Raw genomic sequence first — 25,929 nt, forward strand, 5'->3', positions numbered from 1 at the left:
GCAATACCAAACTACCATGGATTCGCTGCTTGGTTTTGTTGTGCTACATATATGTGTGCTACATTTTCTGTAGAAGGAATCATTTCAACATCTTCTAAAAAATTAATTAGAGCTGTAGTCCATCCTGTACATCATTTATTGCAAGTCTATCATCCAGGAATCACAGTAACTACTGAAAACTCTAAAATGCTATTTTGCTCTCAAGAGACAGAGAATTAATCTGTTTATATCAAGGTTCAGGAGTATCAGAATAGATCTCATAGAATCACTTGGCAAAAGGCCTGTGAGTTGATCAGTCACGCACAGATATTCAGGAAATTAACTGATGTCCTGAATCTCACTGCCATGTGTGTGATAGGAATTTATTTGTCTGTGTATCTTTGTCTGTAGAATGAAAAATAAAATAGCTTGGAAAATACAGCCCTGTCTCACCTAATTCTGTGTTGGCTTTGCTGCTGAAACTTCCACATGTGCAGCAGGGGGAGGGGAGGAAGAGGAATTTCTGGGGAAGATGTTTGTCCAGTAGGAACTAGATGGAGCTGCCGCCTTGTTACACATGGACTAGTGAACACCCAGCAAACTCTCTCGCTCTGCACATTCGCAGGGTCTGTGGATTTCCTCATATAGTTACTTATCCTGTTAGCTTAAGGGAAAAGCTCTAATTGCATTCACAAGAAAGCAAAATCTTCAGTATATGCTGTTTCTGTTAGTAGTATTATTTTTCCTGCTATCAGTTAGGGTTTAAGAGAACTCTCAGGACTATAAGCATCTTTTACATTTCTGGTTTGTATTAATATATGATACCAAAGCAAGTAAAGACAAATTAAACAGGCATTTATCATTAAAAAAAAAAAAGTTGCTAAAATACAATCCTCAGTACAGAAGGACAGCAGCAGTTCGGCTTCACAGCCCACATGCCCATTACAGGAGCTGCTGAGTAAAATTACAAGACTTGAATTATACAAGAGGTGTCTGTATAGATCCCACACCTAACAGAAGTCATTTCTTCTTTACAAGCTCTGAATCCACCAGCAGGCGCAGGTTGGCCAAGGCCGGCGGATTGCTGGGGGATCCCAGTCTCACCAGTCCGCTTTCCCCTTTTATTGCGCCGCAGAAGGAACCGGGACACCCGCGGCTGAGCAAGACGCGGCCCCATCGCCACTGCATTAGTTCCCCAAGGCACCATCCCACCCCAAATTCAGCCAGTCAATGCAGCTAACATGCCCATTTCAAAGACCTAATGTGTTCACAAATCAAACACGTGCTAATAAACGCTCTCCCCTCTGGTTTTAGCAAGTCTGTCTGCTGAAGAGAAAAGGTTACTGACTCTATTAAACTGGCAAACTCCTTTCTTTCCAGAATCTTTAATGCTCTAAGAAATTAGAAATCCAGTGACAGAGAGTTTAGGCTGCAAACTTACAAACTGCCCACTGTTATTTTTACTTCATTTAAACTGGGGATCCAGATGTGACAAGCTCCGCATTCTGTTTAATCACCATCCAGTCCTTTAAGGCTTTTTTTTTTTTAACAACAATGTTTTTGTCAATTCCTACATCCACTTCAACAGAAGGAGTTTCTTCATACACTCAGATTCTACAGCTTTTGAACCACCATTGTTAACTAACCTAATTTCTTTAGTAAATGGCATTAAAAATAATAAATTACCCTGGATAGTAATTTTACATTTTTCACAGAATCACAGAATCAACTGGGTTGGCAAAGACCTCAGAGATCATCCAGTCCAACCCTTGGTCCAACTCCAGTCCATTCACTAGATCATGGCACTAAGTGCCATGTCCAGTCTCAGTTTCAAAACCTCCAGGGCCGGTGAGTCCAGCACCTCCCTGGGCAGCCATTCCAATCCTGACCACTCTCTCTGCACAGAATTGCTTTCTAATCTCCAGCCTCAATTTCCCCGGGCAGAGTTGAAGCCCATGGCCCCTTGTCCTATTGCTGATGCCTGGGAGAAGAGCCCAATCCCCACCTGGCTAGAACTGCCCTTCAGGTAGTTCTAGAGAGTGCTGAGCTCAGCTCTAAGCCTCCTCTTCTCCAGACTAAACAAGCCCAGCTCCCTCAGCCTCTCCCCATAGGGCTTGTGTTCAAGTCCCTTCACCAGTCTTATTTTAACCCTCTTACTTGAAGCATTTTAGAAAACTTGAGGTTCTCCCATTCTCCCCCCCTGAAATGAGCTCCTGATTAGTACCAATTGTTAATTTTTGGAGTGTTTCCTGAACAGGCGCTGCCCGGCGCTGCAGGACACGGCAGGTTCCGCAGCAGCAGCTCAGCTCCTGGCCGCCCGCCAGCCCGTGGTGACCTCCAGAAATCCTCATGGGTTTGATCAGCACTTCCTTATCCCCAGCGCTCTGTCGCTTCTGTTTTAAATCACATCTCTCTGTACCCGGGGTAGGTAACGATGTTAATGTAAGTGATACAACAGCTTGTTACAAGCATCCTTGGATTATGAGATGGGAATATCTTGATTATGTAAACAAGGATAGTGTTTGCTGTATTATATTTCTGAAATTGTTATAGTATTATGCTGATACAAATTATATTGTTGCATCTCAAGCGTATTTATTTAAAACATAGTGGATGGAATTCAAAGACTGTCAAAGACAATGAAAGACAATGCCTGACTTTTTCTGCGTTTGCATCAGGATCGGTATCCTACTGTCACTTTCACATTATTTTATACTAATTCCTAAGATACGAAGGTACAAATTTCTTTAGTTTTCTGTGCCCATTATTACCATAATTACAAAGCATTGTAAATAATGGATGGAGAGATCACGCTGTCGCTGCTAAAATACATTTGATTGCTTCAGAATATGCAATGAGTTAGTTTGGGGAATCTTGTAATAGGATCTACAGATAATATTAGAAAATGCATCTCTCAGAAGGCACTTGTTTCTATATTCCTATGAAGTTGTATCAATAACAAACAGGATCTTCCCCTGCTAACAAGGCGATAGCAGAATGAGGATTGCTTACACAGCTGAGGAAAACGTGCATTATTTTACCCTCCATTTACCCTTTTGATGCACTGTCAATGGTGCACAGAGAATATAATGTGCTGTATACGTTACATATTACATAGCACATGGGGGTGTATATATATTAACATATGTTGCTGTGTATACTGTGGCAGCTTACACATACTTTGTACATAAGTGGCCTTAATTCGGAAATTGGATGTGGAGAGAAGAGAATGTCATATTCCACTGCAGAACATAAACAGCCTTGCAGGATTGCAAGGTGATAAGAACGTCAAACGCATGTAAGAAAACACAATTATTTGTTTTAAAAACCTACATGTGTTCTAAGTCGAGTAGCACAACTTCAAGCTTTTCAAAATCCATAACACTTTTTCAGTTACAGCTGGCATTGAAACTGGGACTACATACTGTCTTTTCCCATATCACCTTTATGGATCCTGATGCTGCAGTGACACTTTAACAGTGAGTTATTTTCTTCCATGCATATGGAAGTGTTTTCATTGATTTTTTAATTAATGATGACCTTTAAACAAATACTTTTTTCTATAAGTTACAGAGCATGACAGAAATTTACATACTGGTGATCACTTCCAGAAACTGATGTCAGGTATTAGCAATTTCATTTCATCTCTTCTGGCAGAATTTTTCTAGAACACTTGCCTTGTCACTGACTGTGGCATATCTTCATTACAACTGTCAGGCGGAGAAAAGCAGAATCACAAACATGAAGGCAAGAAAAGCTTTGATGGGAGAGAAAGAGATAGAGTGAAAGAGATTGCGCTGAAAAAATGATACCATCCACTCCATACTCCTTGGGGCGTGGGAACTGAGACTGGCCTGCTTTTGAGTCACAGCTGGGTAAATAATTATTATTATTGTTGTAAAATTAGTATGGTTACGGGCTCATTTTTGCTTGTTGTCTTTCTGATATCATTTAGCCATGGCCTAAATGAACAATATAATATGGTTATGAACCGAGCAGCTACCACAGGAGCAGATGAGCGGTCAGCGCAGGTTTCCCCCGGGACAGCCAGTTCTGCAGCTCTGATCTGAACGCTCGGGGAGCTGCGTAGGCAGCTCCAGGCGTTACACACTACCTACTCCTGAAATTTGGAATCCTTTTTCTAAAAAAGAATCTCTGGAGCATTTTAAATCGAACCCACTCTCTCTGTGTGCTTTCTGACATCTTCCTTGTGAAGTGAGGCTCTTCATTGTCATCTTCCTTTGACAGCTCCTCTCATCCCCTACGTTCAATACATCCGCTCTGAGCAAGCTCCCTTTTCATCTGGCACTTCTTTATGTTAAGGCTATGCCGATCCTCATTCGTGAACTGGATCTGCCAGGCTTGCTGATATTACATACTGTAGTTTGCCAAACCTAGTTTGCCCTGCCGCGCAGTGATAACAGTGGATCCCATTTCGGACGGCCGTGGCAGCAGCAATCTGTGCCATCCCGTCGGAGGTACCGACCCATCAGTATGACAGTCCTGGACGCTGGGCCACAGCCAGCTCTGCTCTGGCTTCGGCAGCACCTTCTGCAATGGGAAGCACCAAGATAATCTGATGCTCAGAGGTGCTCAGCTTGCAGTCAGACTGAGAGAAGCTCAGGTTTGCTTTACATGGACACAGCTCCAGCTGTAAGGCCTCACCGTTTTTTATGTGGTGTCAGGAACTGTTTCAGCACAAAAGGGAGCATGTGCCTGTTTCAGTCCTGTGCGCAATGGAAAAAAGCGCTGCAGGTCTAAATCGGAGGCAAGGCGGTGCGAATGAGCGAGCTGGGAGCTGTCGCTGACGCCAGAGGCCCCGCAGAGCAGGCCGGCTGCTCCGCACCGCACATCTGTCCCGCAGGTCACGGCTGGTCAACCCTGCGGCGGCAGCTTACTCTGGGAATATTTCAAAAGGATTTTTCAGATGACAGAGTATTGATCATGACATAAAGGATTCTTCAGGTGATATCGATCCTGCCTTACTGACTGCCAGGATCCAGTCAGGCCTGTGAGGCTGGACTGTGACACGCATATATTCTAGTTTTCATTTACTGGGATGATAATTAAGATAAAATTATTCCTCCTCTGTTAATTCCTTCAAAGCTGAAAAGACTTGTCAGTAACGACGTGAGAAGAGCCTTCTTAGAATTACTAGCTCATGCTCACCAACTTCCAGGGTGCAAGATCTCAACCTCTGTACAGGCTACAGGTATATGGGGAAACGAAATCCGCTTCTACGTGCACAGATTTCACACAGGGAATATGCGCTTAGGACTTCTCCCTTTGTAATCTGCTCGTTAGCCTCAGATTGCTTAACACCAGCGACTTTCCATCCTTGAAGCTGTGCAATATCTCCTCTCCCAAGAGTGCTGCAAGCCATAAAGGAGGATTAATGCTGCTTTTGAACTGCATTAACTATTGTGTGGATTTTCCACTTGGAAGCTTCTAGCATACACTTAATATCATGTAAAGCAGAAAAATAAGAATAATTAGCAATTAATAGATCATCTGCCAAGTTCTGAGCTTGTATTTTCTTCTATGATCTGATCTTCTGACATGTTCCAACTCCCTTCAGACTTTCCTATTCAATTAATTCAGACACTACAGACCACTACGGTTCTATGAATCATCCTGATACCTTCTTTGGTCCATGGGGAAGGGGATGTGCCATGGATTACTCTATCCTTCTTTTCTTGTTTTCCTGGCATTCCCAGCCTCTGATGACTAGATCTCTCTGTTTGATGATTACAGGCTCTCAGAGCACTATCTCAATACTCGTTTGATTTATGGATCCAAATTTCTTGCTAACAATGCCCTGTAGCATTTTATTGCGCTCAGTAAATAACTCTAAATTTATTGTTCTTAAAAGAGAACAAGGCTAGTGTAATGTTTTTTGTCTAGCTATCTGCTACTCCCTATAGTAATTTTTAACCCATTTACTCCTTCTGGTGTTATTGAGATCTCAAGGATGAGATGTTTCTGCAGCTGTTAGGAAAACAAATGGCTGGATGGAGACAAAAGGCTGCAGTACAAACTCTGTAGGTGTTTGCTTGGTTTGTTCTGTCTGCTCATCAGTCAGTATATGGATACCGGAATGGGCGCATCTGAAGAAGCCAGAGAGCAGTATTCTTTGTCCAGACAAAATCCAGAGGCACCAGAGGAACCTGAGGGGCTGCGTACAGGTCATTGAGACGTAGAGGGCTTGGAGCGGAGAGGAGCGAGAGGTGGTAAAGTGGACACGAGTGTGGATTGAGTTACAGAGACCAGGTTTTCATGGACCACTTGTCTTCCTTTCTAAAAATGTTTGGGTGATTTTGATGCTTACAAAATCTGAAAGTCTCTCCCTATGCATAGAGCAGATAGGTGATTCATACTTTGCAGCATAACTCTAGCTCTGTGGCTCTCATTCCAGAGGCATCTTCATTTATGTCTCGATATTTGTAGAAATGGTGTCACCAAGGAAATAAGGTGTAGCTTGGAAATAAATATTTCAAACCAGATTTTCACAAGTAAATGTTAATGGCTTCAAAATGCTAGATTATGACAATGCAAGGTCATCATATTAGAAAGTGTGTCCTCCGTATGTGCTTGAAAAGAATCCTGCAGCACTGGTATTTCTCCTCTATTGTAATTTGCTTACTGTGAGAGGAAGGAAGCCTAATCCATTTGCATATAGTTATTTAGACCTCTTTATAAGAGGTGTAGGATCACAGCTGGAAAAAGAATTAGTGACTTAGGTAATTCTTTAGCTGGATGCATTAAATTATTTATATAACAAACAAATCAGAGAAAGAGCTACCCTAACAATATAAATGGCATTTTATATACTTATCCTCTGTAATATATCTGCTAAAATGTGGACATCTTCAAAGAGGCATAAATAATTTTACTTTAGGTGTTCTTCAAGAGGCAGAAGTTTCTGGTAACTGTTACTGCTTCTGCTACAAAGATTTTCCTGCAGGTTTAGCTCCTGGCCTCCCTGTCATCACAACCATCCCTTTGCAAGGGCAAGGAACAGCACACTGCGGTCCCAAGGGAAAACCGTAGTTTACTGGCTTTGATGGAAGAACTTGCAGACACAAGATAAACCCCAGACACATACTACAGAATTAAGAGGTGGCTGTTTTAAGTGATTTTTTCACATTATAACTCTTAAAGAGATCTTTATTTTAGTGAAACGTCCATGCAAAAACCTTCTCTAAATGTCTTATCCCATAACTTATGTGCTTTTTTTTTCCCTGATTTTCTATGGTTTCTTCAAGATCTTTGCTGGGGCCAATTATTTCTGAGAGAAACGGTTCCTTTGCACAGACCTCTTTTTTAAGTGGAGGTCCTTAAGAAGGGGGGAAAGCAAGAACCAAAGAAAAATCAAGTGATAAAATGATGGCAAAGAACCAATCATAAATGTAAATGATTTTGCACTAAAAAAATCCTGATAGGAGTTCATTTTGAGATGGCATAAGGAATGTTTCTTCACAGTTCTGCTGGCTGTCCAGAAATTAACTTCAAACTTGAACAACAACCTGGATTACTATAGGAGAATTATAGTTCTCCAACCTTCACCTTTGGAAAAAAATGAGAAGTAGTTTAATCCATTATTATAGATGCAAAATATATTCTTTAAACTAGAGTTAGTCATTTGATGAGGCAGAGCAAAGCTTTTAGGAAAAAATGCCCTTGCTGATGGTTCGCCCAGCCCCCAGCAGGAGCTGCTGGAGCGTGTTGCACAGCAACTACATAAACCAGCAGCTGCCTTCGTTTAAGTCCTGGGTGAGAATCGTGCTGGAAGGCCTGCTTTTGCTTTTTGGAAGCTGTGTGCAGAACACTGTTGGTAGGCCTCAGTTCTCCACTCACATAAGGTTTCAGGGATGTTTTAGACCATTAGCCAAGCGAAAGCTGCCACCTGCAATTCCGTTTTGTGCCAAGGTTCGGTGGTTGAGGATTCGGGGTCCGCACAAGCCCTCCCAGCAGCCTATTCTGTGTCCTTCCAGCAAAACGAACTGCGCACTCAAATAGTGTCCACGTTTTGTCACAGATGCTCTTTTGTGTGTGATTGTGTGTGTGTAGCTATAACTGTTATCAAACGTGCCTTCCCTTTAACTGGTAAGGAGTGGATAGTAAAAGACAATTGGATTGTTTGAGATTATATTATGAATTCACAGGATCAGAAGTATAGCTATAGCTTTAAGTTTGGGTGCAAGGTCATGTATGAGTTAAAACAAAAATTATGTTACTGAAGGGTTCTTAAAACCTATTTGAATGTCGTAACTAAAAATTAAAGATTAAATTGATTAGTATACCTAAGAAAATGTTAAAATGCACTTTGTATTCATCTGGGAATAATTATCTATGTAGTTTTGTATCATGGTTCCAGAGATCTTTTTCAACTACAGTTTCTGTTATAAAAATCAACGACAAAGTTATTTCATAAATATTAAACACACTCAGTTCCCTTCTTGACTTTATCTTGTGATAATAAAACTGGAGTCAGAGCCAGTGTGTACATTTCAAGGAAAGTTATGATATAAAGCAGAGAACATAGAACAAAGGTACTAAAAATCATTTATGATTGAAACTGTAGACTGAAATGTGTGAGTTCTGACTGAACAGCCGATCACAATTGCCTGGTGAGACCGGGAGGTGGATTCACGAGCTTTTCAACATATGCAGCCAATCTCCTCCGCTTTATTTTGTAACCACTGTGCAGACTCTGCTTGGCAAAGTTGGTGTGACTGATTAAATACTGAAGAGGGGAGTCATTCTACAGAATGTTACATTTCTGATAAGACCATTTTAACAGCTAAAATATAGTATCAAAGTTTCATAGAGCCAGAGTGATAAAAAATGTATATGTTTAGCTGTTTATCAGTTTGCAATAGTTAATACTTGCATCTAAATGGATGGACAGAAATGGGTGTATTAATGATTTTATGTTTTTATCATTTGTCTTACAAATCTATGATTTTTGAGACAAAATATGAGGGTGGGAGTTAATGGATTTAGAGAGATGATTAAACTGTAAGTCAACAGTTAAAAGAAATATTGCTTTGGCATGGAAAAGGCAAGTGGAGTTTGTGTGACAGTGTTGACAAACCAACAGGGAAAGCAAAAGGTACTGATGTTTGACTTCCAACGAGGTGACTCATGTCACTACAAAAAAGGTATCTCAGTCTATCCTCTTAATTTGAAGGAGCTAAAATCTGGCAGGATACAATCATAAAAAGGTGGTGGTGTTGGTTGCTTTTTTTCAAAACACAATTCCTATTTCACATTTTTTTCCTGTATGAGTTTTTGACATCAAGAATCTCAGTGACATGAGAAATTGCAACAGGCGTGAAGCATCAACGACTGGTCTTGCCGCCAGGTGTGGTTAACAGTGGGAGAACTGTGCACTGCAAGTTGTTCAACGTTGGGAATACTGTTATTCAGTGCGCTTGTCCAAAGACAAAATACCATTTTAGATATTAAATTGAGTATTATATAATGGGAATAGCACCTCATTAATGAAATGCAGTAAGAAAAACTTAGATTGCGAAGTGCCAAAACAGCAGAGGGACCTCATTCTTCTAAGCATTGCCTCTGTTTTCAGGTGAGTATTTGATGGCAGGACCTATCAATATCTAACAACAAACACCTGTGGAACTAAACCCTTAGTAAACAATTATGCTGATAGTATGGAAGTAAAAGTGGAATCACAAGAGAAACACACAACTGTTTTTTCCAAAGCTAAGCCACGTTTCAATTTTGAATCCTGTAAATACATCCCTGTAAATACATCCCTGTAAATACATCCCTGTACCGCTGGACAACATTTCCAAGTACTTTACAGCAACATGAGTCTCATCCTTTAGATGTGCTTCTCAAGCCTGCTGCTGCGCAACTCAAAGCTGCCTGTATAACAGTCTAGTACAGCAATGCTCTCTTCTGTCATGACGATAATTTTTGTTTTATTAAATACCCAGCCTTTTAAACTACATTGTAAAGTGTAAAACTATATTCTAAATAATTTTATTACCATAATGTTAATTGTTGCTGCTAAAGGATAATGCCAGTGATTAACCGTATTTCTCCCAAATACATTTTACATTGATGAATGTTTTTATTAAGATATGTCAAATTTATCTGAATTAAAAGCTGACTAGAAGTAAATGATAGGATGCAAGGCAGTAATCTAATCTAATTGTTCTTATTGTACAATAAATGAAGAAAGATTGGGAGAAAACGTCATTGTTCAGTCCAAATGGAAACAGTTCGTGGAGCGGAGCTCATGAGGAGCAGCCCAGGACGGTTCCAAACACGTCCCAGCGCCTCAGATCACAGGCAGGCGCAAAACCGGCTCCTAGAGCGTCCAGGAAGACAGGGCTAACAAGAAATACTTCAGAACACGGAAGAGACCTCAGAACATCTATAATGATGCTAAATTCACAGATGTATTTGATTATAGAGCCAGGATGCAATCCCTCAGTCCTTGTTTGTGTAAAAATTTGTGTTTTACTTTAGGTTGTTTTTTTTTTTCCTAATGCATGGAATTAATTGCATTGTAAGAGCATTGCTAGAGTTCTGACATATTGCACTTGGTGAAGACTGGTATAGGTGTTAATAAAAAGCTGTTATGTATGACACATATTAAATTTTCAAAATAATCCTGTGGGGTTTTTTAATTGATGAAATGTACAATGGTCAATGACAAACGAGATATTTCATTCGTTTTAATTTGTGTCTTTCCTCACCAAACTGGGAAGCTCTCATTCTCAGGTTGTAATTAACTTCCTTGAAAATACTCAGTGGTGTTTCAAGAAGTTTCATGGCATCTTCTTATAAATCAGCATCATGCAGCTGAATTAGAATCTGAATGTAAATTAGAACTGGTCTTATATTAATGACTGTGAGGCTAAACACATTCAGAACTGATTAAATGTTACTGTCTTACAGGGACTGACTGAGTTGCAAGAGAAACGCGTCTTCAGGCTCTAAGTTTATATGGGAAACTTTGTTTTCAGCATGGAAGCTTTTGGGCTCTGATTGTAGTGCTATAGCTGTAATTACATTAACAAAAATTATATCTCCAATTTGTTAATGCTTTGAACTTCCACTGGTAGCATAATTTCAGCTGAAGTCAGTATCTAGAAATTAATTTAAAGAGGTTTAAAAAGCGGTCTCAAGATAGCTGTGACAAAGCAGCTTGCAGGTTTTAACCTCAAAGAGAAATTATATTTAAAAAATGCCATATTTCCTTCGACATGGCTGGTGATAGCAGTGTGGGGCTTTTCTTGAATGATTAGTTTTGTGAAGTGTATAATTCAAATGTGGAATTTGTCCTCCCTGTTGTATATTACAATCAAAATGTAATAAGTAGCCTTCTCCCAGGGTTAACATGAGCCTACTAGCTTTCAGCTCAGGAATTTAATCTGAACTACCGCATTTTTTGGACCAGTGTTAAGATTCTTCCTGGATAGATCACAGAAACCTCATTAAATTGGGTTTTGCATGCTGGCGGTGTATGGCTAAGTAAAGACTAAGCCTTTAAATGGAAACAAATTCCCAGTATTACTGAGCGCGGTCCCTTCCCCCTGTGGCAGCACTGGAGTGTCTTGGGAACCAAGTGCGTTCTCCAGCCGAGCGAGCCGTCCTGTCCTCCCCGCCGGCACTGCCTGCAGCGCTCCAGCCGCACCGCTTCTGCCCTCCTGCTGCTGGCACTGAGCTAAAACGCTTTTGCTTAGCTGAAAACTCCTTAGCATTGCCCATCTTTTCGTGTATAAAGCATGGCTGGAGCTCTGCTACACACACTCCTAAGGGAGGCCGCAAACTGCCAGTTAAAGCTTAGGGAGAACATAGTCCAGTTCCTCTGGGCTAGACCTGTGTATCTAGCCGGGCCTTAAAAAGAGCATTTGACTGTCATCAACAACCTGGATAGCAACGAGGCCAAACATACAGTAATTTGCCCAGCCCTTTGGATTTTGCAGCCCTGGCCAAACAAGGTTTTTAGCAGCATTTCAAGGCCACTGTCACCAGGCACATTGTCACTCCGATATTGTGCAATTCGTTCTCCAACACTTACTAAGTAAATTACTTATCATGTTCTATATAGTCCAAAAGCTTTGCATTTCAAAGAACAGTCCTTCTCTTGACTCAGGTTTCTTAATATGCCTGTATGCTTATTTCCAATGAGCAACCACAGGAATTACGCTTATGCAATGCAATACAATGAATCATCTGATATAAACATGTTTATGCAAGTTAAATATAAAAATAATTAGGTTGCCAAGACCACTGTATTCAACAACAACAACAAAAGGCATATTCAGTAGAGATGAAAGAGACTGCAAAAAACTCTTGCAAATTCTAACTGTATTTTCACAGTGTCAAACTAGTGACAGTTTCTCTCACTGGAAAACAGGCTGAGCTTCTATTTACAGAAATGGGGGAAAGCACAGGAATTTGCAATACAGAACACTTATTCTAATATGCAAGAACTTCAAAAAATACCCTCCTGCTAAAATGCTTGCTGTGTCAACAGAGAACCAAAGAACTAACAAAAGTTAACTTATCATAAGGCACCAGTTACAGAAATGTCTCAGCTTTGTTTTCAGCATTAGCATTTGTAGTCAGCGAGTATCCAGGACAACAGACAATCAAATGCAGCAGCAAACACATTATTCCCTTGCATATATTTAAGGAGAGAAAAAGTCATTTTAATCACATGTGCTGCAAATCCTTGGCCACCATTGAAATTGGCCATTTGACACAGTTCAACACTTCCTTTTTCAAGGCATGTGCTTACAATTCACTTCTTTGTATTTTAATGTTAAATTCAAAATGAAGAAATAATCCATACATGTCCAACTAATTAAAAGATAGAATCTTTCATCTTAAAACTGCCATCATCTAGAACTGGCTTCCCTTTAAAGTCACCTTTCTTCTGGGAGTCTGCACAAATGCTTTCAATGTACTAGTGCAAGGCCAGTTATTATTGAGGAGGGAGTGACGGAGCTTTTACTGATCATTAGGAAAAGTGACTGTGGATCGCACTCACTTAAGTATTTGTTTCACTCTGCTGCCGCAGATTATGAATTAGGAATAATAGCAGTAATCATGTTTCAGAAATTAGGATGTAGCTGCAAAGCCTCTTAACTCCCACTGCACCCGTGTTAGAATCCCAACAAGTTCAATAAATTGCCTCTAACACAATAAGTACGAAGAAAGAAAAAAGAAAATCTGGAATGCTGCTGGTTTCTTACGATTCAGGGAAGTAAGAGAGAAACTAAACAACTAAATTCTGCAGGAAGGTTTGCCTTTGGGTTTATGGTTTAATATAACTTTTAAATGCCCTCTGTTTGTTCATTTTATTTTGTTTAACAGTCCATGTTAGGGAACTTGAATGCTCTGATTCTTGGTAAATATCTGCTGCTTGTTTAGAAAGCACCACAACGTTCTAATGTGCGTGAATGAAGGGGAATAATGGAAAAGTAATCCTAAGTAAAGCACGGTACCGGAAAAAACTCTGACGACCAACGGCCACTAAGGACAAAACAGCTTTGACTAAAAAACACCCGGGTTGTCTGGATTTACATGGGCAAAGAAAAAAATCCCGTGTTTTGCCAGAAGCTCCAATTTGGCCGTTCTTTTCACAAAAAGAAGGGACAAGAAACCGAGTAAACTGCAAGCTGCCGAGAAGAGATCTCTGCTTTTGGCCTCCCATTGCACTGCTGGGTTGGGTGAACAGCTGTGCAAGCTTAGACAATCTCTGTCCTCTGGTAAAGAACAGGTCAGAAACAAAAAGACATCCATTTGCGGTGTCAGAGATCATGGGAAGTTTGTCACTTTGACAGAGCTTCCCTTCATAAACCACTTTCGGAAAGGCTTGGCAGCACCAGCAAAATGTCTTTCAAAGGGGCAGAAAGAGCAAATGAACGTTCAGATTAGAGCATTTTTAATAATGCTTTCAATTGTTTGTCTTCAGTATACTAAACAAATCTGGAAGAGGTACATAATACGTAGGAAATCCCTCCTGCCCTCTTCATATCTGTGGACCAATGTGAAAAGTACTTCAGTGTCAAATTTTTGAGTCTCATTTTGAGGTGGTTGTAGTTAGAAAGTGGTAACTTAGAAAACTTTAAAAATGCATATGAAGGTGTCTGATGCTATAATTTTGTACCATTTCATTTTCTCCATATAACTAAAGATCTGGAATAGAATTTCTATGAAAGCTGCAATTCACTCTGTTTTATTTGCTTGTAAAAGTACCCAAAAATCCTGTCACTTCTCCAGCACTAGTAGGTAACGCTGCACTGCGAAAGTCTCCACAAGCAATATCCACTCTTGTAGTGTTTCAGAACTCCACTATAAAATTACAAATTGGGATAATGGACTTGGAAAAAATTGTCTTAATTTTTCTTTATAAAGTTTTTTCTGCACCATAAATGCACATGCTCTCAACAGACTTTAATCATTTGTGATGTTCTGGGTAATTCTAGTAAGTCATTTAGTCATGTTTTTGATGAGGTTATGAGGGAATATAATGGCAACAAGTACAGAATAATGATCTGCTTGCTATGCAGTAATGTATGTCACACCGGTTACAGAATGCCTTGAGTAATTTCACCACTCGAAGGTCTGCACTGAACAATCCAAACGATTGACTGAGTCCATGAAGCTGACTGAGACGGAGGCCGTTCCCAGCGGAGCCGCGTGTTCTGAGGGTTCCGCGTGGCCGGGGCCGCCCAGCACCGCCGGCTCCGCTGCGCAGCAGCGCTTGTGCTTCTGTGCTGCACAGGGCAGCGGTGCCGGGGCTGTCCCACAGCAAACAGGGCGTCTGGGGCCACCGTAAGCCAAGATCCTAAGGTACTCTCAAATATGTCTATTTTTTTTCTTCCTTGATGCAGTAACGACACGCCTCTGAGCTGCATGTCGATGCAAAAGTTTATAGAGCAAGACTTCAATCCAAACCCAAGAAACAATGAGCTTAAAGACCTGCTGAGTTATGCCATATATTGTAGTATACAAAGTTTTAAGCAAGATATCTCAGTGTGATGATAATGAAAATTTAGGTCAAATCAATGCAGTAAGAATCTCTTTACTTTCAAGCTCCTTCATTAACTGGGATTCTAAAGAAACATTCCAAATATGAGAGAAAATATGGATTGCAACCAAACTTCATTACCACTTAGCACCTCTTTTCTTGAAAACATGGTCACAGGAAGGATCAGAGATCAGCAAAGAGCTAATTCACAGAGCAAAGAGAGATAGAGCGCATATGCCCGTCCTCCCTAAACCTCCAGAAGTTCACGGCCTCAGCTCCAGGGTCTGGAGCACCTCGGACTGAGAGAGAAGCATCAGTTCCCTGGCAGAAGGGGATGTCATGCTGCAGTACGTACGCGTATTTAACAGTTGCCTCTCTGCCCGCAGCGCTGCACAGGCCCGGGTGGCAGCACCTGCTGGAGAGCAGTGCAGGCAGGGGAGGTGCCACATGTCACTGCAGGTGGGGTCTTTATTACAGGTTACAGCTTTGATTCTCTCCTATTAATCACTAACCACGCACATAAGAAACCAGAGTTAGCCTCTGTCACAAACCAGTGTCAGGACTGTGTGCAGCACAGGAATCTGCTCTTTCCCCCATTGTTTTTCCACTCTTCCCCCAAAAGCAGTAAAATCTCACAATAACCACATAGTGCGGTCCAATTAAACTAATTCTGTGTCCCAATATAAGCAAATTTTCTGCTTTTTATAGTTACAGAAAGGTAAGGAAAAGACTAGTGCGTATACCTGAAATGTTACAAAATTCAAATACCTATGCATTAAAAATATAGTTGCAGCAAAATGCACACCTGCATCAATCTACAGCACAGAACACAGCCATCCACTGCCTACCAACGTGCCTGAACCAGACCCTCTTCTTTTATAAATATACAGATCTCGAATTTGTAAATAAACTATGTATCATTTGGATGCATGTATATATATATCTGTATGTATGTACACATATATTAAAGATATGGATGAATAGAAAATACAGAAATATATACCCAAATTAAAATTGCAGGGGAAATTTTCATCACAAAAGCAATATGTATCTAAGCATGAGAAAGATCTGCACTGTGTTCTAATACAAGACTGAGAAATAAGAAGCCCGGGACTTCAGAACCACTGGAAATGCCACCATATTTCCTCTAAAGCTCCATGGTGCACTTCTTCCTTGCCTTCAATGACATAAACATGTAACCGCAGATACATCACCAAAATATTATTTAAAACTCAAAATAATAATCTTCCTCTTGCCTTTCCCTTAGGGAGAAAGACTGAGGAAGTGAAAACCACATACAACTTGATGCTCTCCAGGAAAGTATTTATTTTACCAGTGGAGATTATTTAACAGCCTAATGAGACCGCTTTCCTACTGAATGTTACAGCCCTGTGAAACATCTTGTTAAATCTCACTGTAAGCTTAACCGTTTGTATTTTGGTACAACAAAGCACAGAATCAGGCATAGCTCGATGAGCTGAGCAAAAACACCAAGTAGGAGGAGATGAAGATACAAACCAAATATCAGTCAACCAAGACAACTCATTAAAAATACATATAATAACTAATTTTTTCTATTTGAAATGGCTTTCTCTTAGTGTTGCACTATTTGCACTAGGAAATCCTAAATATTTCTCATTCTGAAATAAAGAATAGTTCTAATTTGCAAGAACCCATCTACTGCCTATCCTCATTTGACATCCAGCAATATTTGTTTCACACCGCTCATTTTAGTGCCAGAATTCCAGATATAGAGAAAGTTATAATGCAACTTACGTAAATTATTTGGAGGAGGTCTTGTCTCCATGTTTTCATAATGTTGCACGTGTACTACAATGTTCAGATCTCTTTCCATATGATCTGTTGTACAAGGACCTTGAGGTCGCATAACATCAGCAAGAGCCCTGGAAACCAAAGAAAATCAGAGTGAACCTGTTGCAAAATCTGTAAGGCGTTACCAACATATTTCCCTTTTGTTTTGGTTTGAGATGCAGTCCGTCGTCACGTCTGCTGGAGAAACCAGCTCGATTCACAGCAAAATCACAGAATCAGATTCATTGCGAGACTTGGCGCCTCGGGCTCTTTTTAGGTTGTCTTAGACAGTGTGCTACCAGGAATACACAGAAACACATCAAGTTCTTTAGCTGTCTTGGCTTTGTAGGAACACAGTTGAAGCTTGTTGAGCTCTGCCATCGCATGTGCTCAGCCACATTGCCATCTCGGTTAAGCTGAGCACCTCAGCACCCTGCCCCTGGCTACAGCTATCACCAACTAACTAGTTATCTTCACATCTGCATTACCTGCAGGGCCTGTCCAAGTAAATCCTCACACTCGCATTTGCGTAGAGCACCACACAACGTGGTGTCTTGGCCGTTTTCATCCAAAAATGTCACCAAAGTTGAAAGGTCACCTGATTTTCATGTAGAAATCCAGCAGGCATAGTACTCTTCATGATGAGGGATTTAAGCTTTTCTCATGCAGAGGGGAGATGGAAAATGTCTTTTCTAATGTCTATGAGCATCCTAATCCTTAAGATGGAGCAAAGCTTGCACAGGAACACTCCTCTCTGCTTTGAAGCCAGTTCAGAGCCAGGATGAAAGCTTTATGCTGGCAAAGAGGCACCAAGTAAAAGGATTCCTAACAGTTAGGCCAGGCCCAACCCGATTCTGGTTGCGGATTATTTCTGCAGAGCTGCAGGCAGTAACTATCTGAGACAGAGACAGATTCATCCCACTCTGGTGTATTTTCTAAGGACTAGCTTCACTGCCGAGCATCCTGCTGAGCCTAAGTCCGTTCTTAGGCATACAGAGTAGCGCACACACCTGGATCAGCCTTGTGGAGGTAGAGACTAAGTTCTAAGCTCTGAAACTCTCAGCATGGCAACACAGAACTCTGTGTGTGACTGCGGGCTGTGGAGTTTCAGCGCTGGCTCCTGCAGGCGCAGGATGAGCCTGCAAGTCCGTGCCAGGGAGCTGAGCTGCTGTGCCGCACAAAATAACTGGCCCACCTGCAGAAGCAGTTGCCTCGGGCAAAGGAAAGCCATGGTGTATGTTACCCGGGTCGCTTCTGTTCAGGTCAGTGCATCACTGACCATTATTTGCCCCCTTTTTGCTTTACTAGTTTGAATTTTTAGAGCCCTTGAGCTATTTCTTTAAAGGGAATGGATGCGTTTTCTGGGCACTGTGCCCAGTTTAGTTTAATTTTCTGCAAAATTATATACAGTGTCCCAGATACTGCATCAAGAAAGACTAGTTTATAAACTAATAAATAAATAAAAATAAGCGCATTCACTGGTGAAAGCCGTGGCAAGCGCTGTCTAGCTCCTCCACTGTACTTGTGTGACGTGCTGATTTCTTGATCAAGAAGCACTGCCCTTTTAAATATTAAAAAGTAGCTTCATTTAAGTTACAGACAGAAAGGAATCGGGAGCTGGATCTTGCATTCAGATTGCAGGAACATTGCTTTGGTACACAGCCGAATGATACTGATGTTTCATTGTGTTTATGGCTGGCCTTATGTTATTAAAATATTAGTTACAGCTGTGATCAACATGTTACAGAATACACTGTTGATACTGTAAAAGGTCAGAAGACAGTAACCGAATGATTAATGGTATCAGAGCAGTGCTCCCATTTGAAGCAGTGCTTATACAGCAGAAAGAGCAGAGCTGGCCTACATAGCAGAATAATAAAAATTCAAGAGAAGAGATCTCACAGAGGTATGTAGAAAATGATGCCAAAGGAAAGCATTATGTTGCAAAACATAGTTTAAAATAAGTGGGGACCAAAGCCATTAATACCTAGTCAATTTATGCAAATATGTCTCTATACAAAGGAAATTACTGACATCAATATTAATTCTCATTCCAGAGGCAGGTGGACACATTTCTGGAAAGGGAGGAAAAGCAAATGAAAGCTCCGAACTTCAATGGAGGAGTCAGAACTGCGACACCTCGTAGTACACAGATTAGTATTTCCCAGCTTTGTGAGAGCAGGTTTTCACAAATGCTTTCCTCGTTGCCCTTAATCTGATGGTAAATACTGGTCACTGTGCACTTCAAGTAACACCCCATATGATAGCAGATTAACTACTGCCTGTCTGTGAAAACGCCAACTAAGTTTTCTTACCACTTCAGGGTGCCTTTTTTCAAAGGGGTTTTCAGGAATTAGCTGTCCAGTTCCCACTATATTAAGAAAAAAGGAACTATTGCCCATCAAGTTGTATTTTTAACAACACAGCACCTGTTTATCTATCCTGTGTTAGCCACCGTTGTACAATCTTCTCAGGGCAGAAGAGCTCATGTAACACAGAGCTGGTCATTATCTTCCACTGATGTCTGGGAGAGTTATAAACGCGTAGCAGCTTGTGTCACTGAAGTACAAAGGAAATGCTGTACCTGCATTTTGTTCTTTTAGGGATTTGCCATACAATGAAATGCATAAAGGGAGGTTTGTGCCCAGTATGTGACAAAATCCTTGAATAGACATTTACTTCAAAAAATTCTACATAGGCCACCAGGCTGTTATAATGCCTTCATGTGTTTGTCTCACCTGAATATCGTCATTTAGATCTTGTTAATTATCTGTAGAAATTGTTGGAGCGGATATCATTGAAAAATTATATGTATGTAGAGGGTCTTTATCCACACCTTTACTATCTTGAATGATTTTTTTTTAGGAAATGCAAAGTACAAGATAAACTTCTAATCAAGTAACAATATCATTAGGTTTTGTGTATTGATACAGACTGCAGCATTACAAAAACGGATAAATGTTACCTACAGGGGAGTTCATGGCCCAGAACTACCCAAGTATCACCAAACTTAAGCATTTCTCTTGCCATAAGACAATGTAATGGATACGTAATACTATTTTGGGGTGTTATACACCATGTGGAGCCAGGCATTTCCCTTAGGAGTACAAGTTTGAAGAAGCTGAAACACAGGTTATTTCATTAAAGGTCACTTGTCATATTTTGCCTCCAAAACCAGGTCAAAACCAATAAGGGAAATAATTCCACGCAGAGGATCCAGGATTTTGGCAAGTGAGCCTGGTTTTGGCCCCAGGTACCTGCCTTTTGAATGGTCAACAAAAGACTTAACTCGTGAGCTCAGCACATTGTGAAGGAAGAAAGAAGAGCTCAGATGGTTCAGGACATTTGGGGGCTGCTAACATACAGTCAGAAGTGTTGCTTCGAAAAACCAGGAGCTATAGCGTTCCTGCATGACTGTAAATATTGTCCTTTCAGGTCTTGGCTTGTTTGCGCTTTCTCCACGAGGATTAGGGAAGAAGGCAAAGGTGTGGTTTTATTTACAGACAAATCTCCTGCACGAAACAGAAGTAAAGCTTTTCCCTTTCCACTCATTTTAAAGAGAGGGTTCTCCAGTTTGATGGGGCCTGGGAGTCCCATTGATATCGATTTAAGCAGCAAGAACATGCTGCTCTCAACAGCTTGCAGGGCTGCTCCCGGAGGCTGATCAGCTCTGTCACCTTTTAGCACAATCCTGCCTCCGTCACTCCCTTGGCCACAGTTGATCCCATCTACCATCTTACTCCTTCATTCTCTTGGAAAGCAGGATGCTAAAGGAAGACTTACACTGTTTGGATATGACCATTACTGCTTAGTTCTTGCACACTGTAGCTAAAGGGAATATTTATCTCCTTTTAATGTAAAGTAATGCATTTAAAAACTAGGAGAATGATATAAACAAAACATTATCATATGATGTCTAAAGCCAAATGTGCCATGTAGTGTTAATAGTGTACTCCCCTCTCCATTTTCATCTTCCAGATGCACAGTTGCATGCCAACAGTAAGAGTGTTCCACTGAAAAGCACTGATCGAACCAGAAAGAAAATGTCAACAGTGCCACACTTGGCCTTTTTTCTCCAAACAAAAGGAAGTAACAAGCTCTCTAAAAAAGGCAAATTTTGTTCTTTTTTTTCCTAAAAGGACTTGTCCAATAGAGATTTTTTTTTTCCTATGGATTGTTTTCACTAAATAAATGCATTTCCCCAATGTGTTTTCATTGTCAAATATTTCAGGAAAATTCAGTTAAATTAACGGAGTGTTCTTGGTTTGTTTTGGTATAGTAGTAAACAAAATGTAATGAAAGACAAGTGCATAGAAACTACGCTGGCCAAGCCGGTGAAGTTTCCTTTGTTAACAGGGTGCCACTTGCACACACACCAGTGTCTGTCTTCAACAGCACATCCGCTGACTGCAAGATGAAATAATGCAAGGAATTAATAAGTGTGGCACAGTTTTGCTTCCTATTTATAAGTCAGCGTTCTTATTCCCATGTGTCAGGTCTCTGTTCATATTTTTAGTAAATCAGAAGTGGAAATATATAATTTACACCAGTTGTATTCTGTTCACTTTTTTCAAAAATCAGCCCTCATAAAAAAAAAAAGAATATGTTTACATTATGCATCGTCTTTTGTGATAACCAGGACTGTCCCTTCCATAGGGGAGTTTGTTCAGAGGAACAAAGAGGATTCAAGTGTTTCATGTGGCCATTGGTGAGGGAAGGGAAGGGAAAGGGGACGATCTGAGCTCAGAGATGACAGATCAGCCTCTCTGTGTTTCTTGCTGCCAGCCAAAATGGAGTAACACTTAGTACTTCTGGTTTGGCCCACCGAGCAGCCTCAGGGCTTTGCACTTTTGCTGATTAATAAGGTTCAGTTCAGAAAAAAAAAATCATAAGTGTTCTTTTTTTCATATTATAGTGATAAGTGTTATAAAAGAAGGTGAACCTGATTATAGGCTACGTATTATATTGATTGTTGGTACTATTAACTGTTTAAACAGATAAATTATTTCTTAAGCATCGTAGCCTTTTTTTCAGAACATAAGTAGTGTAAAATGACCTAGGATTGAATATTTTAGCTAAACACACATTCGAGGACAAGATGTTACTTCAATTCTTCACTCGATGAACAGATTTTTAGATTGCCAAAGGGATTTACAAATCTAATTCATTTTGGAATTAAAGGTAAGCCCACCCCACAGCTGTAAAAGGAGTGTGAGAACTTTAAACAAAAAGAAAAAAAAAGGCAGCTCTGGAGCTGCTTTTTCAGAACATGACTAGCTATTATGTGTACTGAGTGGGCGACTGTTGTTCCATGTGATCATGACTTCTCAAGTTTCTATATAATACTGACTTGAACATTTGCATGGCGAGAAAAGTGCAAGATCTCAGACACTGTTAAGTAATCAGAGTACCCGATGACCTTTTCTAAGAACCACTTCAGAAACCTAATCTTCATGCACACAGGACTGAAGGATTTCAGAATGATTTTCCAATCCCCTATAATTCTGTCTCCATTAACTAAGACAGAATATTTCATACCTGTATTTTAGATAGCAAATATTTGTACCCACAGAAATAGGACCTATTTGAGCCATATATAAGCAGAGATGGCTACAACCTCGCTCTGTCCTGGTTTTTTAACTGTTGTGAGCCCTGCCTCTTTGCCTGCATGAAGACATTACAGAAAGAGGCTGAAGCAAGGGAGAGCTTTTTCCAAACAAGCTCTCTAGTTTAAGAGTAAGATTTTAAAAATAAATTGAGCCCCAGGTATTCCTTTTCTCAATTTAGTAGTTGAGAATATTCAAAATGTCGAAAGGATGATTAAATCTTGCCTGATACTTCTTTGCAGAAGTATCACTGACATACAACACTAAGTTGACTAAAATTTCTGCAATGTGCTACGTTCCTCGGTAGTAAAAGCATATCCACATCAGCCAGTTTATAAATAGCAGATAATTGCTAGTGAACTGGCAATGCATTTGCAGGAGTATTTGTGTGGCTTTCTCTGTTCATTTCAGGATAAACAGTTAATCAAAAAGTCATGCAGAAACTTTGGTAAAAAATAAGGCTCCAGGTGTTGAGTTGATCTCTTGGACTGTCTTTCAAAGGATGACTCTTCATCTAAGCTTTAAAGATTGTGAACCACACCATTACCAGTCAGGACAAAAGGAAGCTTTCTGCCACGCTGCACATCCAGGAGAAGGTTTCCTTTTAATTGCAGTATCATCACTAAAGTTGCCCAACATGCTGGAATCTTATTTAGACTCTTTAATGGAGCTGTTTGCCTTTTTTAATGCCTTTCCCCCCCATCTGCTTTACTTTCATGTGCCTGGGATTAGCATAAAGGATCAGACAGACTGCAAACTTGACAAATGTGTTATGTCTTGATTTTGAACTGCTGTGACACTCTGGGTTTGGAAGATGCTGTTAAAGCCATCAGGCTCTGTCCTGAGTTGCCCACCTGCCTCTCCACCACTAGGCAGCCCGTGTCTGGAGTAGATGGCACGCAGCATGCCTGACTCTAGGTGGGGGAGGTTCTCTTTGATGTAACTCAGCTATTACACTGTGGATACAGAGTATAACGCACACATATATGGATGAGACAAGACTTTCACATGCCATTTTTTACCTCTCAACAGCAACTGAAAAAAATCTTAAGGAATTCTACAGTAGCTTTTCCTTTTTGTGTCTCCCTCTCCCCTTCTACCCTGGCTCATTTTCACAGCTGAGAAATTTTACAAATAGCTCACACACTTGCAAGGATTGGGGGAGTAGGGAAGGTCCTGCCAAAACCATTTTGCAGCTGGAGAGGGAGGGTGAGATGACATTTGTTTACATCCTTCTGTTGAGAACTAAAAACCTTTTCCAAGCTTTGAAACAGTTGGAAGAAACAACCCATCGAGCTTTCTATAATTCAGTGTTGCTGTTTTCAGGATTGTTTTCCTGGTCATGCACAGTATATCCAGGGATACTTGCTGGATCTTGTTGGGGAGAGGGTCAGACACTGCAAGATAAAAATGGACTGCTGTCTGGGCAGACTCCACAATTATTTCTAGTCTTCCTCAGTATGCCTGTACTTTGATAACCTGGGCTTGGGGAACCACAGGAGCTCTGCTCTCCCAGGTTGGTCTCTCGGTCGCCTTGCAGGGCAATGCAGCCTGCCTGGCAGGAGTTGTTTGTTTAGCAGGAACACATGGGCTCATCTCTCGTCTTTAGGGGCAGGGAGGGGAAGTAGCAGGGAAGGGAGGCCCTGCTGCCTGGCACTCAGCCTTACCTGGACATGTGCTCCCGCTGGGGTCTGTGTGCCTTCTCCAGCCCTAGTTTGGTGAAGATCCCCACCAGCACCATGACTGCCACAACCCCACAGATGATGTAGACAATGAGGTTGGTTTTATCCCTGGTAGGGTCGTGCAGAGGGTCATCTATGCGGGAAGGGGGCTTCCCAGTGTTCATCCACAACGGCGTCTCATAGTTTGTGCAGGTGCTTTGATCCAGTCTTGTCTTCTTGAACTTGCAGCAAAACCTGAAGCCACAAGTGCCGCAGCAGAAGATGAACTCCCCCGAGCTGCAGTTAAAGGGGGGGTCCCACTGCCCCATCACGTCAAAGTAGCCCCTGCAGAAGTCCGGTGTGGGAGGTGGCTCGGAAGGGTCTAACTGTTCCCCAAGGCTGGAGTGGTTTCCTCCTGAGAGCACCACGAAGCTCCCCAGCTGCTGGCCAGCTTTCTCCTGAGCCCGACACACCAGCGTGAGAAGGTCCGCCACCAAGTAGCCGAAGAGCAGCCGAATGAAGCCTTCCATTCTGCCGCCCGGCCCCGGCTCAGCGATGCCGCCGCCGCCGCTCGAGCTGCCGGATGCCGCGCTGCGCCGGGAGCTGCACATAAAGGGGCTCCGTCAGGGGCCGGGGCCGCGCTCCTCCAGCACCGCGGACAGCGCGGCCGGGCCGGGGCCGCCGGGCAGCGCCCTCCGGGCAGCGCCCGCAGCTCGTCCCGCTCCGCCCCGAGCCGCGCGGCACTTGTGGAGCGGAGCGCGCGGGAGGAGGAGGAGGGCGCGGGGCGGAGGTGGCGGCGGGAGCGCGGGCAGCGCGGGCAGCGCCGGCACCGCGCTGGGGCTGGGGAGGGGGCGTGGAGGGGCCGCGAGGCGGGAGGGCTGGGGCGAGGGCGCTGCAGGGGCGGGAAGCGGGAGAGCGGGCGAGCGAGCAGCCTCCCCGCGCCGCCTGCTGCCGGCGTGCAGGCGCCGGGGCACCCACCTTCCGCTCCCCAGCGGAGCCCGGCGCGGTCTCTCGCACAACTCCCTCAGCCAGCCACGGCGCCCGCCGAGCTCCGCCTGGGGCCGGGCGAGCCCGCGGGAGGCGACGGCTGCCAGGGCAGAGCGCGGGAGGCTGGACGGGCTCGCCGCGGCATCCAGCCGGCGGGGACGGGCGGCCGCCGCGGGGAAACGCGCCTTGGCGGGCGGCGTGCGGGTGAGGGCGAGGCTGCCCGGCCGCTCCGCCGAGGCGCCCGGGGGAGGCTGCGCGCAGAGACCCAGCGCTCCCCGTCGGCCTCTCCCCCGCCCCCCAGCGCCCCTGTGGGAAGCCCCCCCAGCGGCCTCCCCTCCCGAGCAGCCCGTCTGTGGGGGCTCTTCCCCCCTCCCCTCAGCCCCGCCGCGGGGCCGGCCCCGCTCCCCGCCATCCCTTACATAAGACACTTCCCGCCCAGGCGGACGCTCCCCACAGGTGCGTCTCCAAAAGCGCGGGAGCGTCCCCTCCCGCTGAGGGGGGTAACGGCCAGGGCGGGGGAGACGGAGCGGGGGCGGCCTCACCCCGCACGGGCACCCGCGGGCTCCGGCCAAGGCGGGCGGCGCGGGGAGGAACGCGGGGCGCCGCTCTGCCGATGAGCGGAGCGCTCCCGCTCCCGCTGGCTGCTCCCCGGCAGGCTGGCGCCCTCCGGGGAAGCGCTTACCTGTGAGGCGAAGGCGGGTCCGCCCGGCGGAGCGGGGTCCATGGGGCCGCGCGGCTAAGCCATGGGCGGGAGCGGGCGCTGCCCTCGGCCCCGCGCGCTGCGCACAGGTGCGGGGTCAGCCGTGCCGCGCGCTCCGGAGCGGGGCTGCGTTCGTGTCTGCTGCACATGAGCTGCCCCTCC

At 43.1% G+C, this 25,929-nt stretch overlaps 1 protein-coding gene across 1 annotated transcript in view; it reads right to left on the reverse strand.

Moving 5' to 3' along the window:
• Positions 1–24,707, reverse strand: part of SHISA9 (shisa family member 9) — a gene marked incomplete at its 3' end in the record, with an annotated part of 183,053 nt that extends 158,346 nt beyond the window's left edge. Inside the window, exons 1-2 of the mRNA XM_082064553.1 lie at positions 24,087–24,707; positions 16,778–16,905 (exon numbers count right to left, since the gene is read on the reverse strand). Coding sequence (XP_081920679.1) covers positions 16,778–16,905; positions 24,087–24,691 — 733 coding nt within the window. The 5' untranslated portion in view covers positions 24,692–24,707. The remainder of the gene's footprint in view (positions 1–16,777; positions 16,906–24,086) is intronic.
• Between the last annotated feature and the right edge of the window lie 1,222 nt (positions 24,708–25,929).

The sequence above is a fragment of the Streptopelia decaocto genome (genome assembly GCF_964273445.1).
Source record: "Streptopelia decaocto genome assembly, chromosome: 13".
NCBI lineage: Eukaryota > Metazoa > Chordata > Aves > Columbiformes > Columbidae > Streptopelia > Streptopelia decaocto.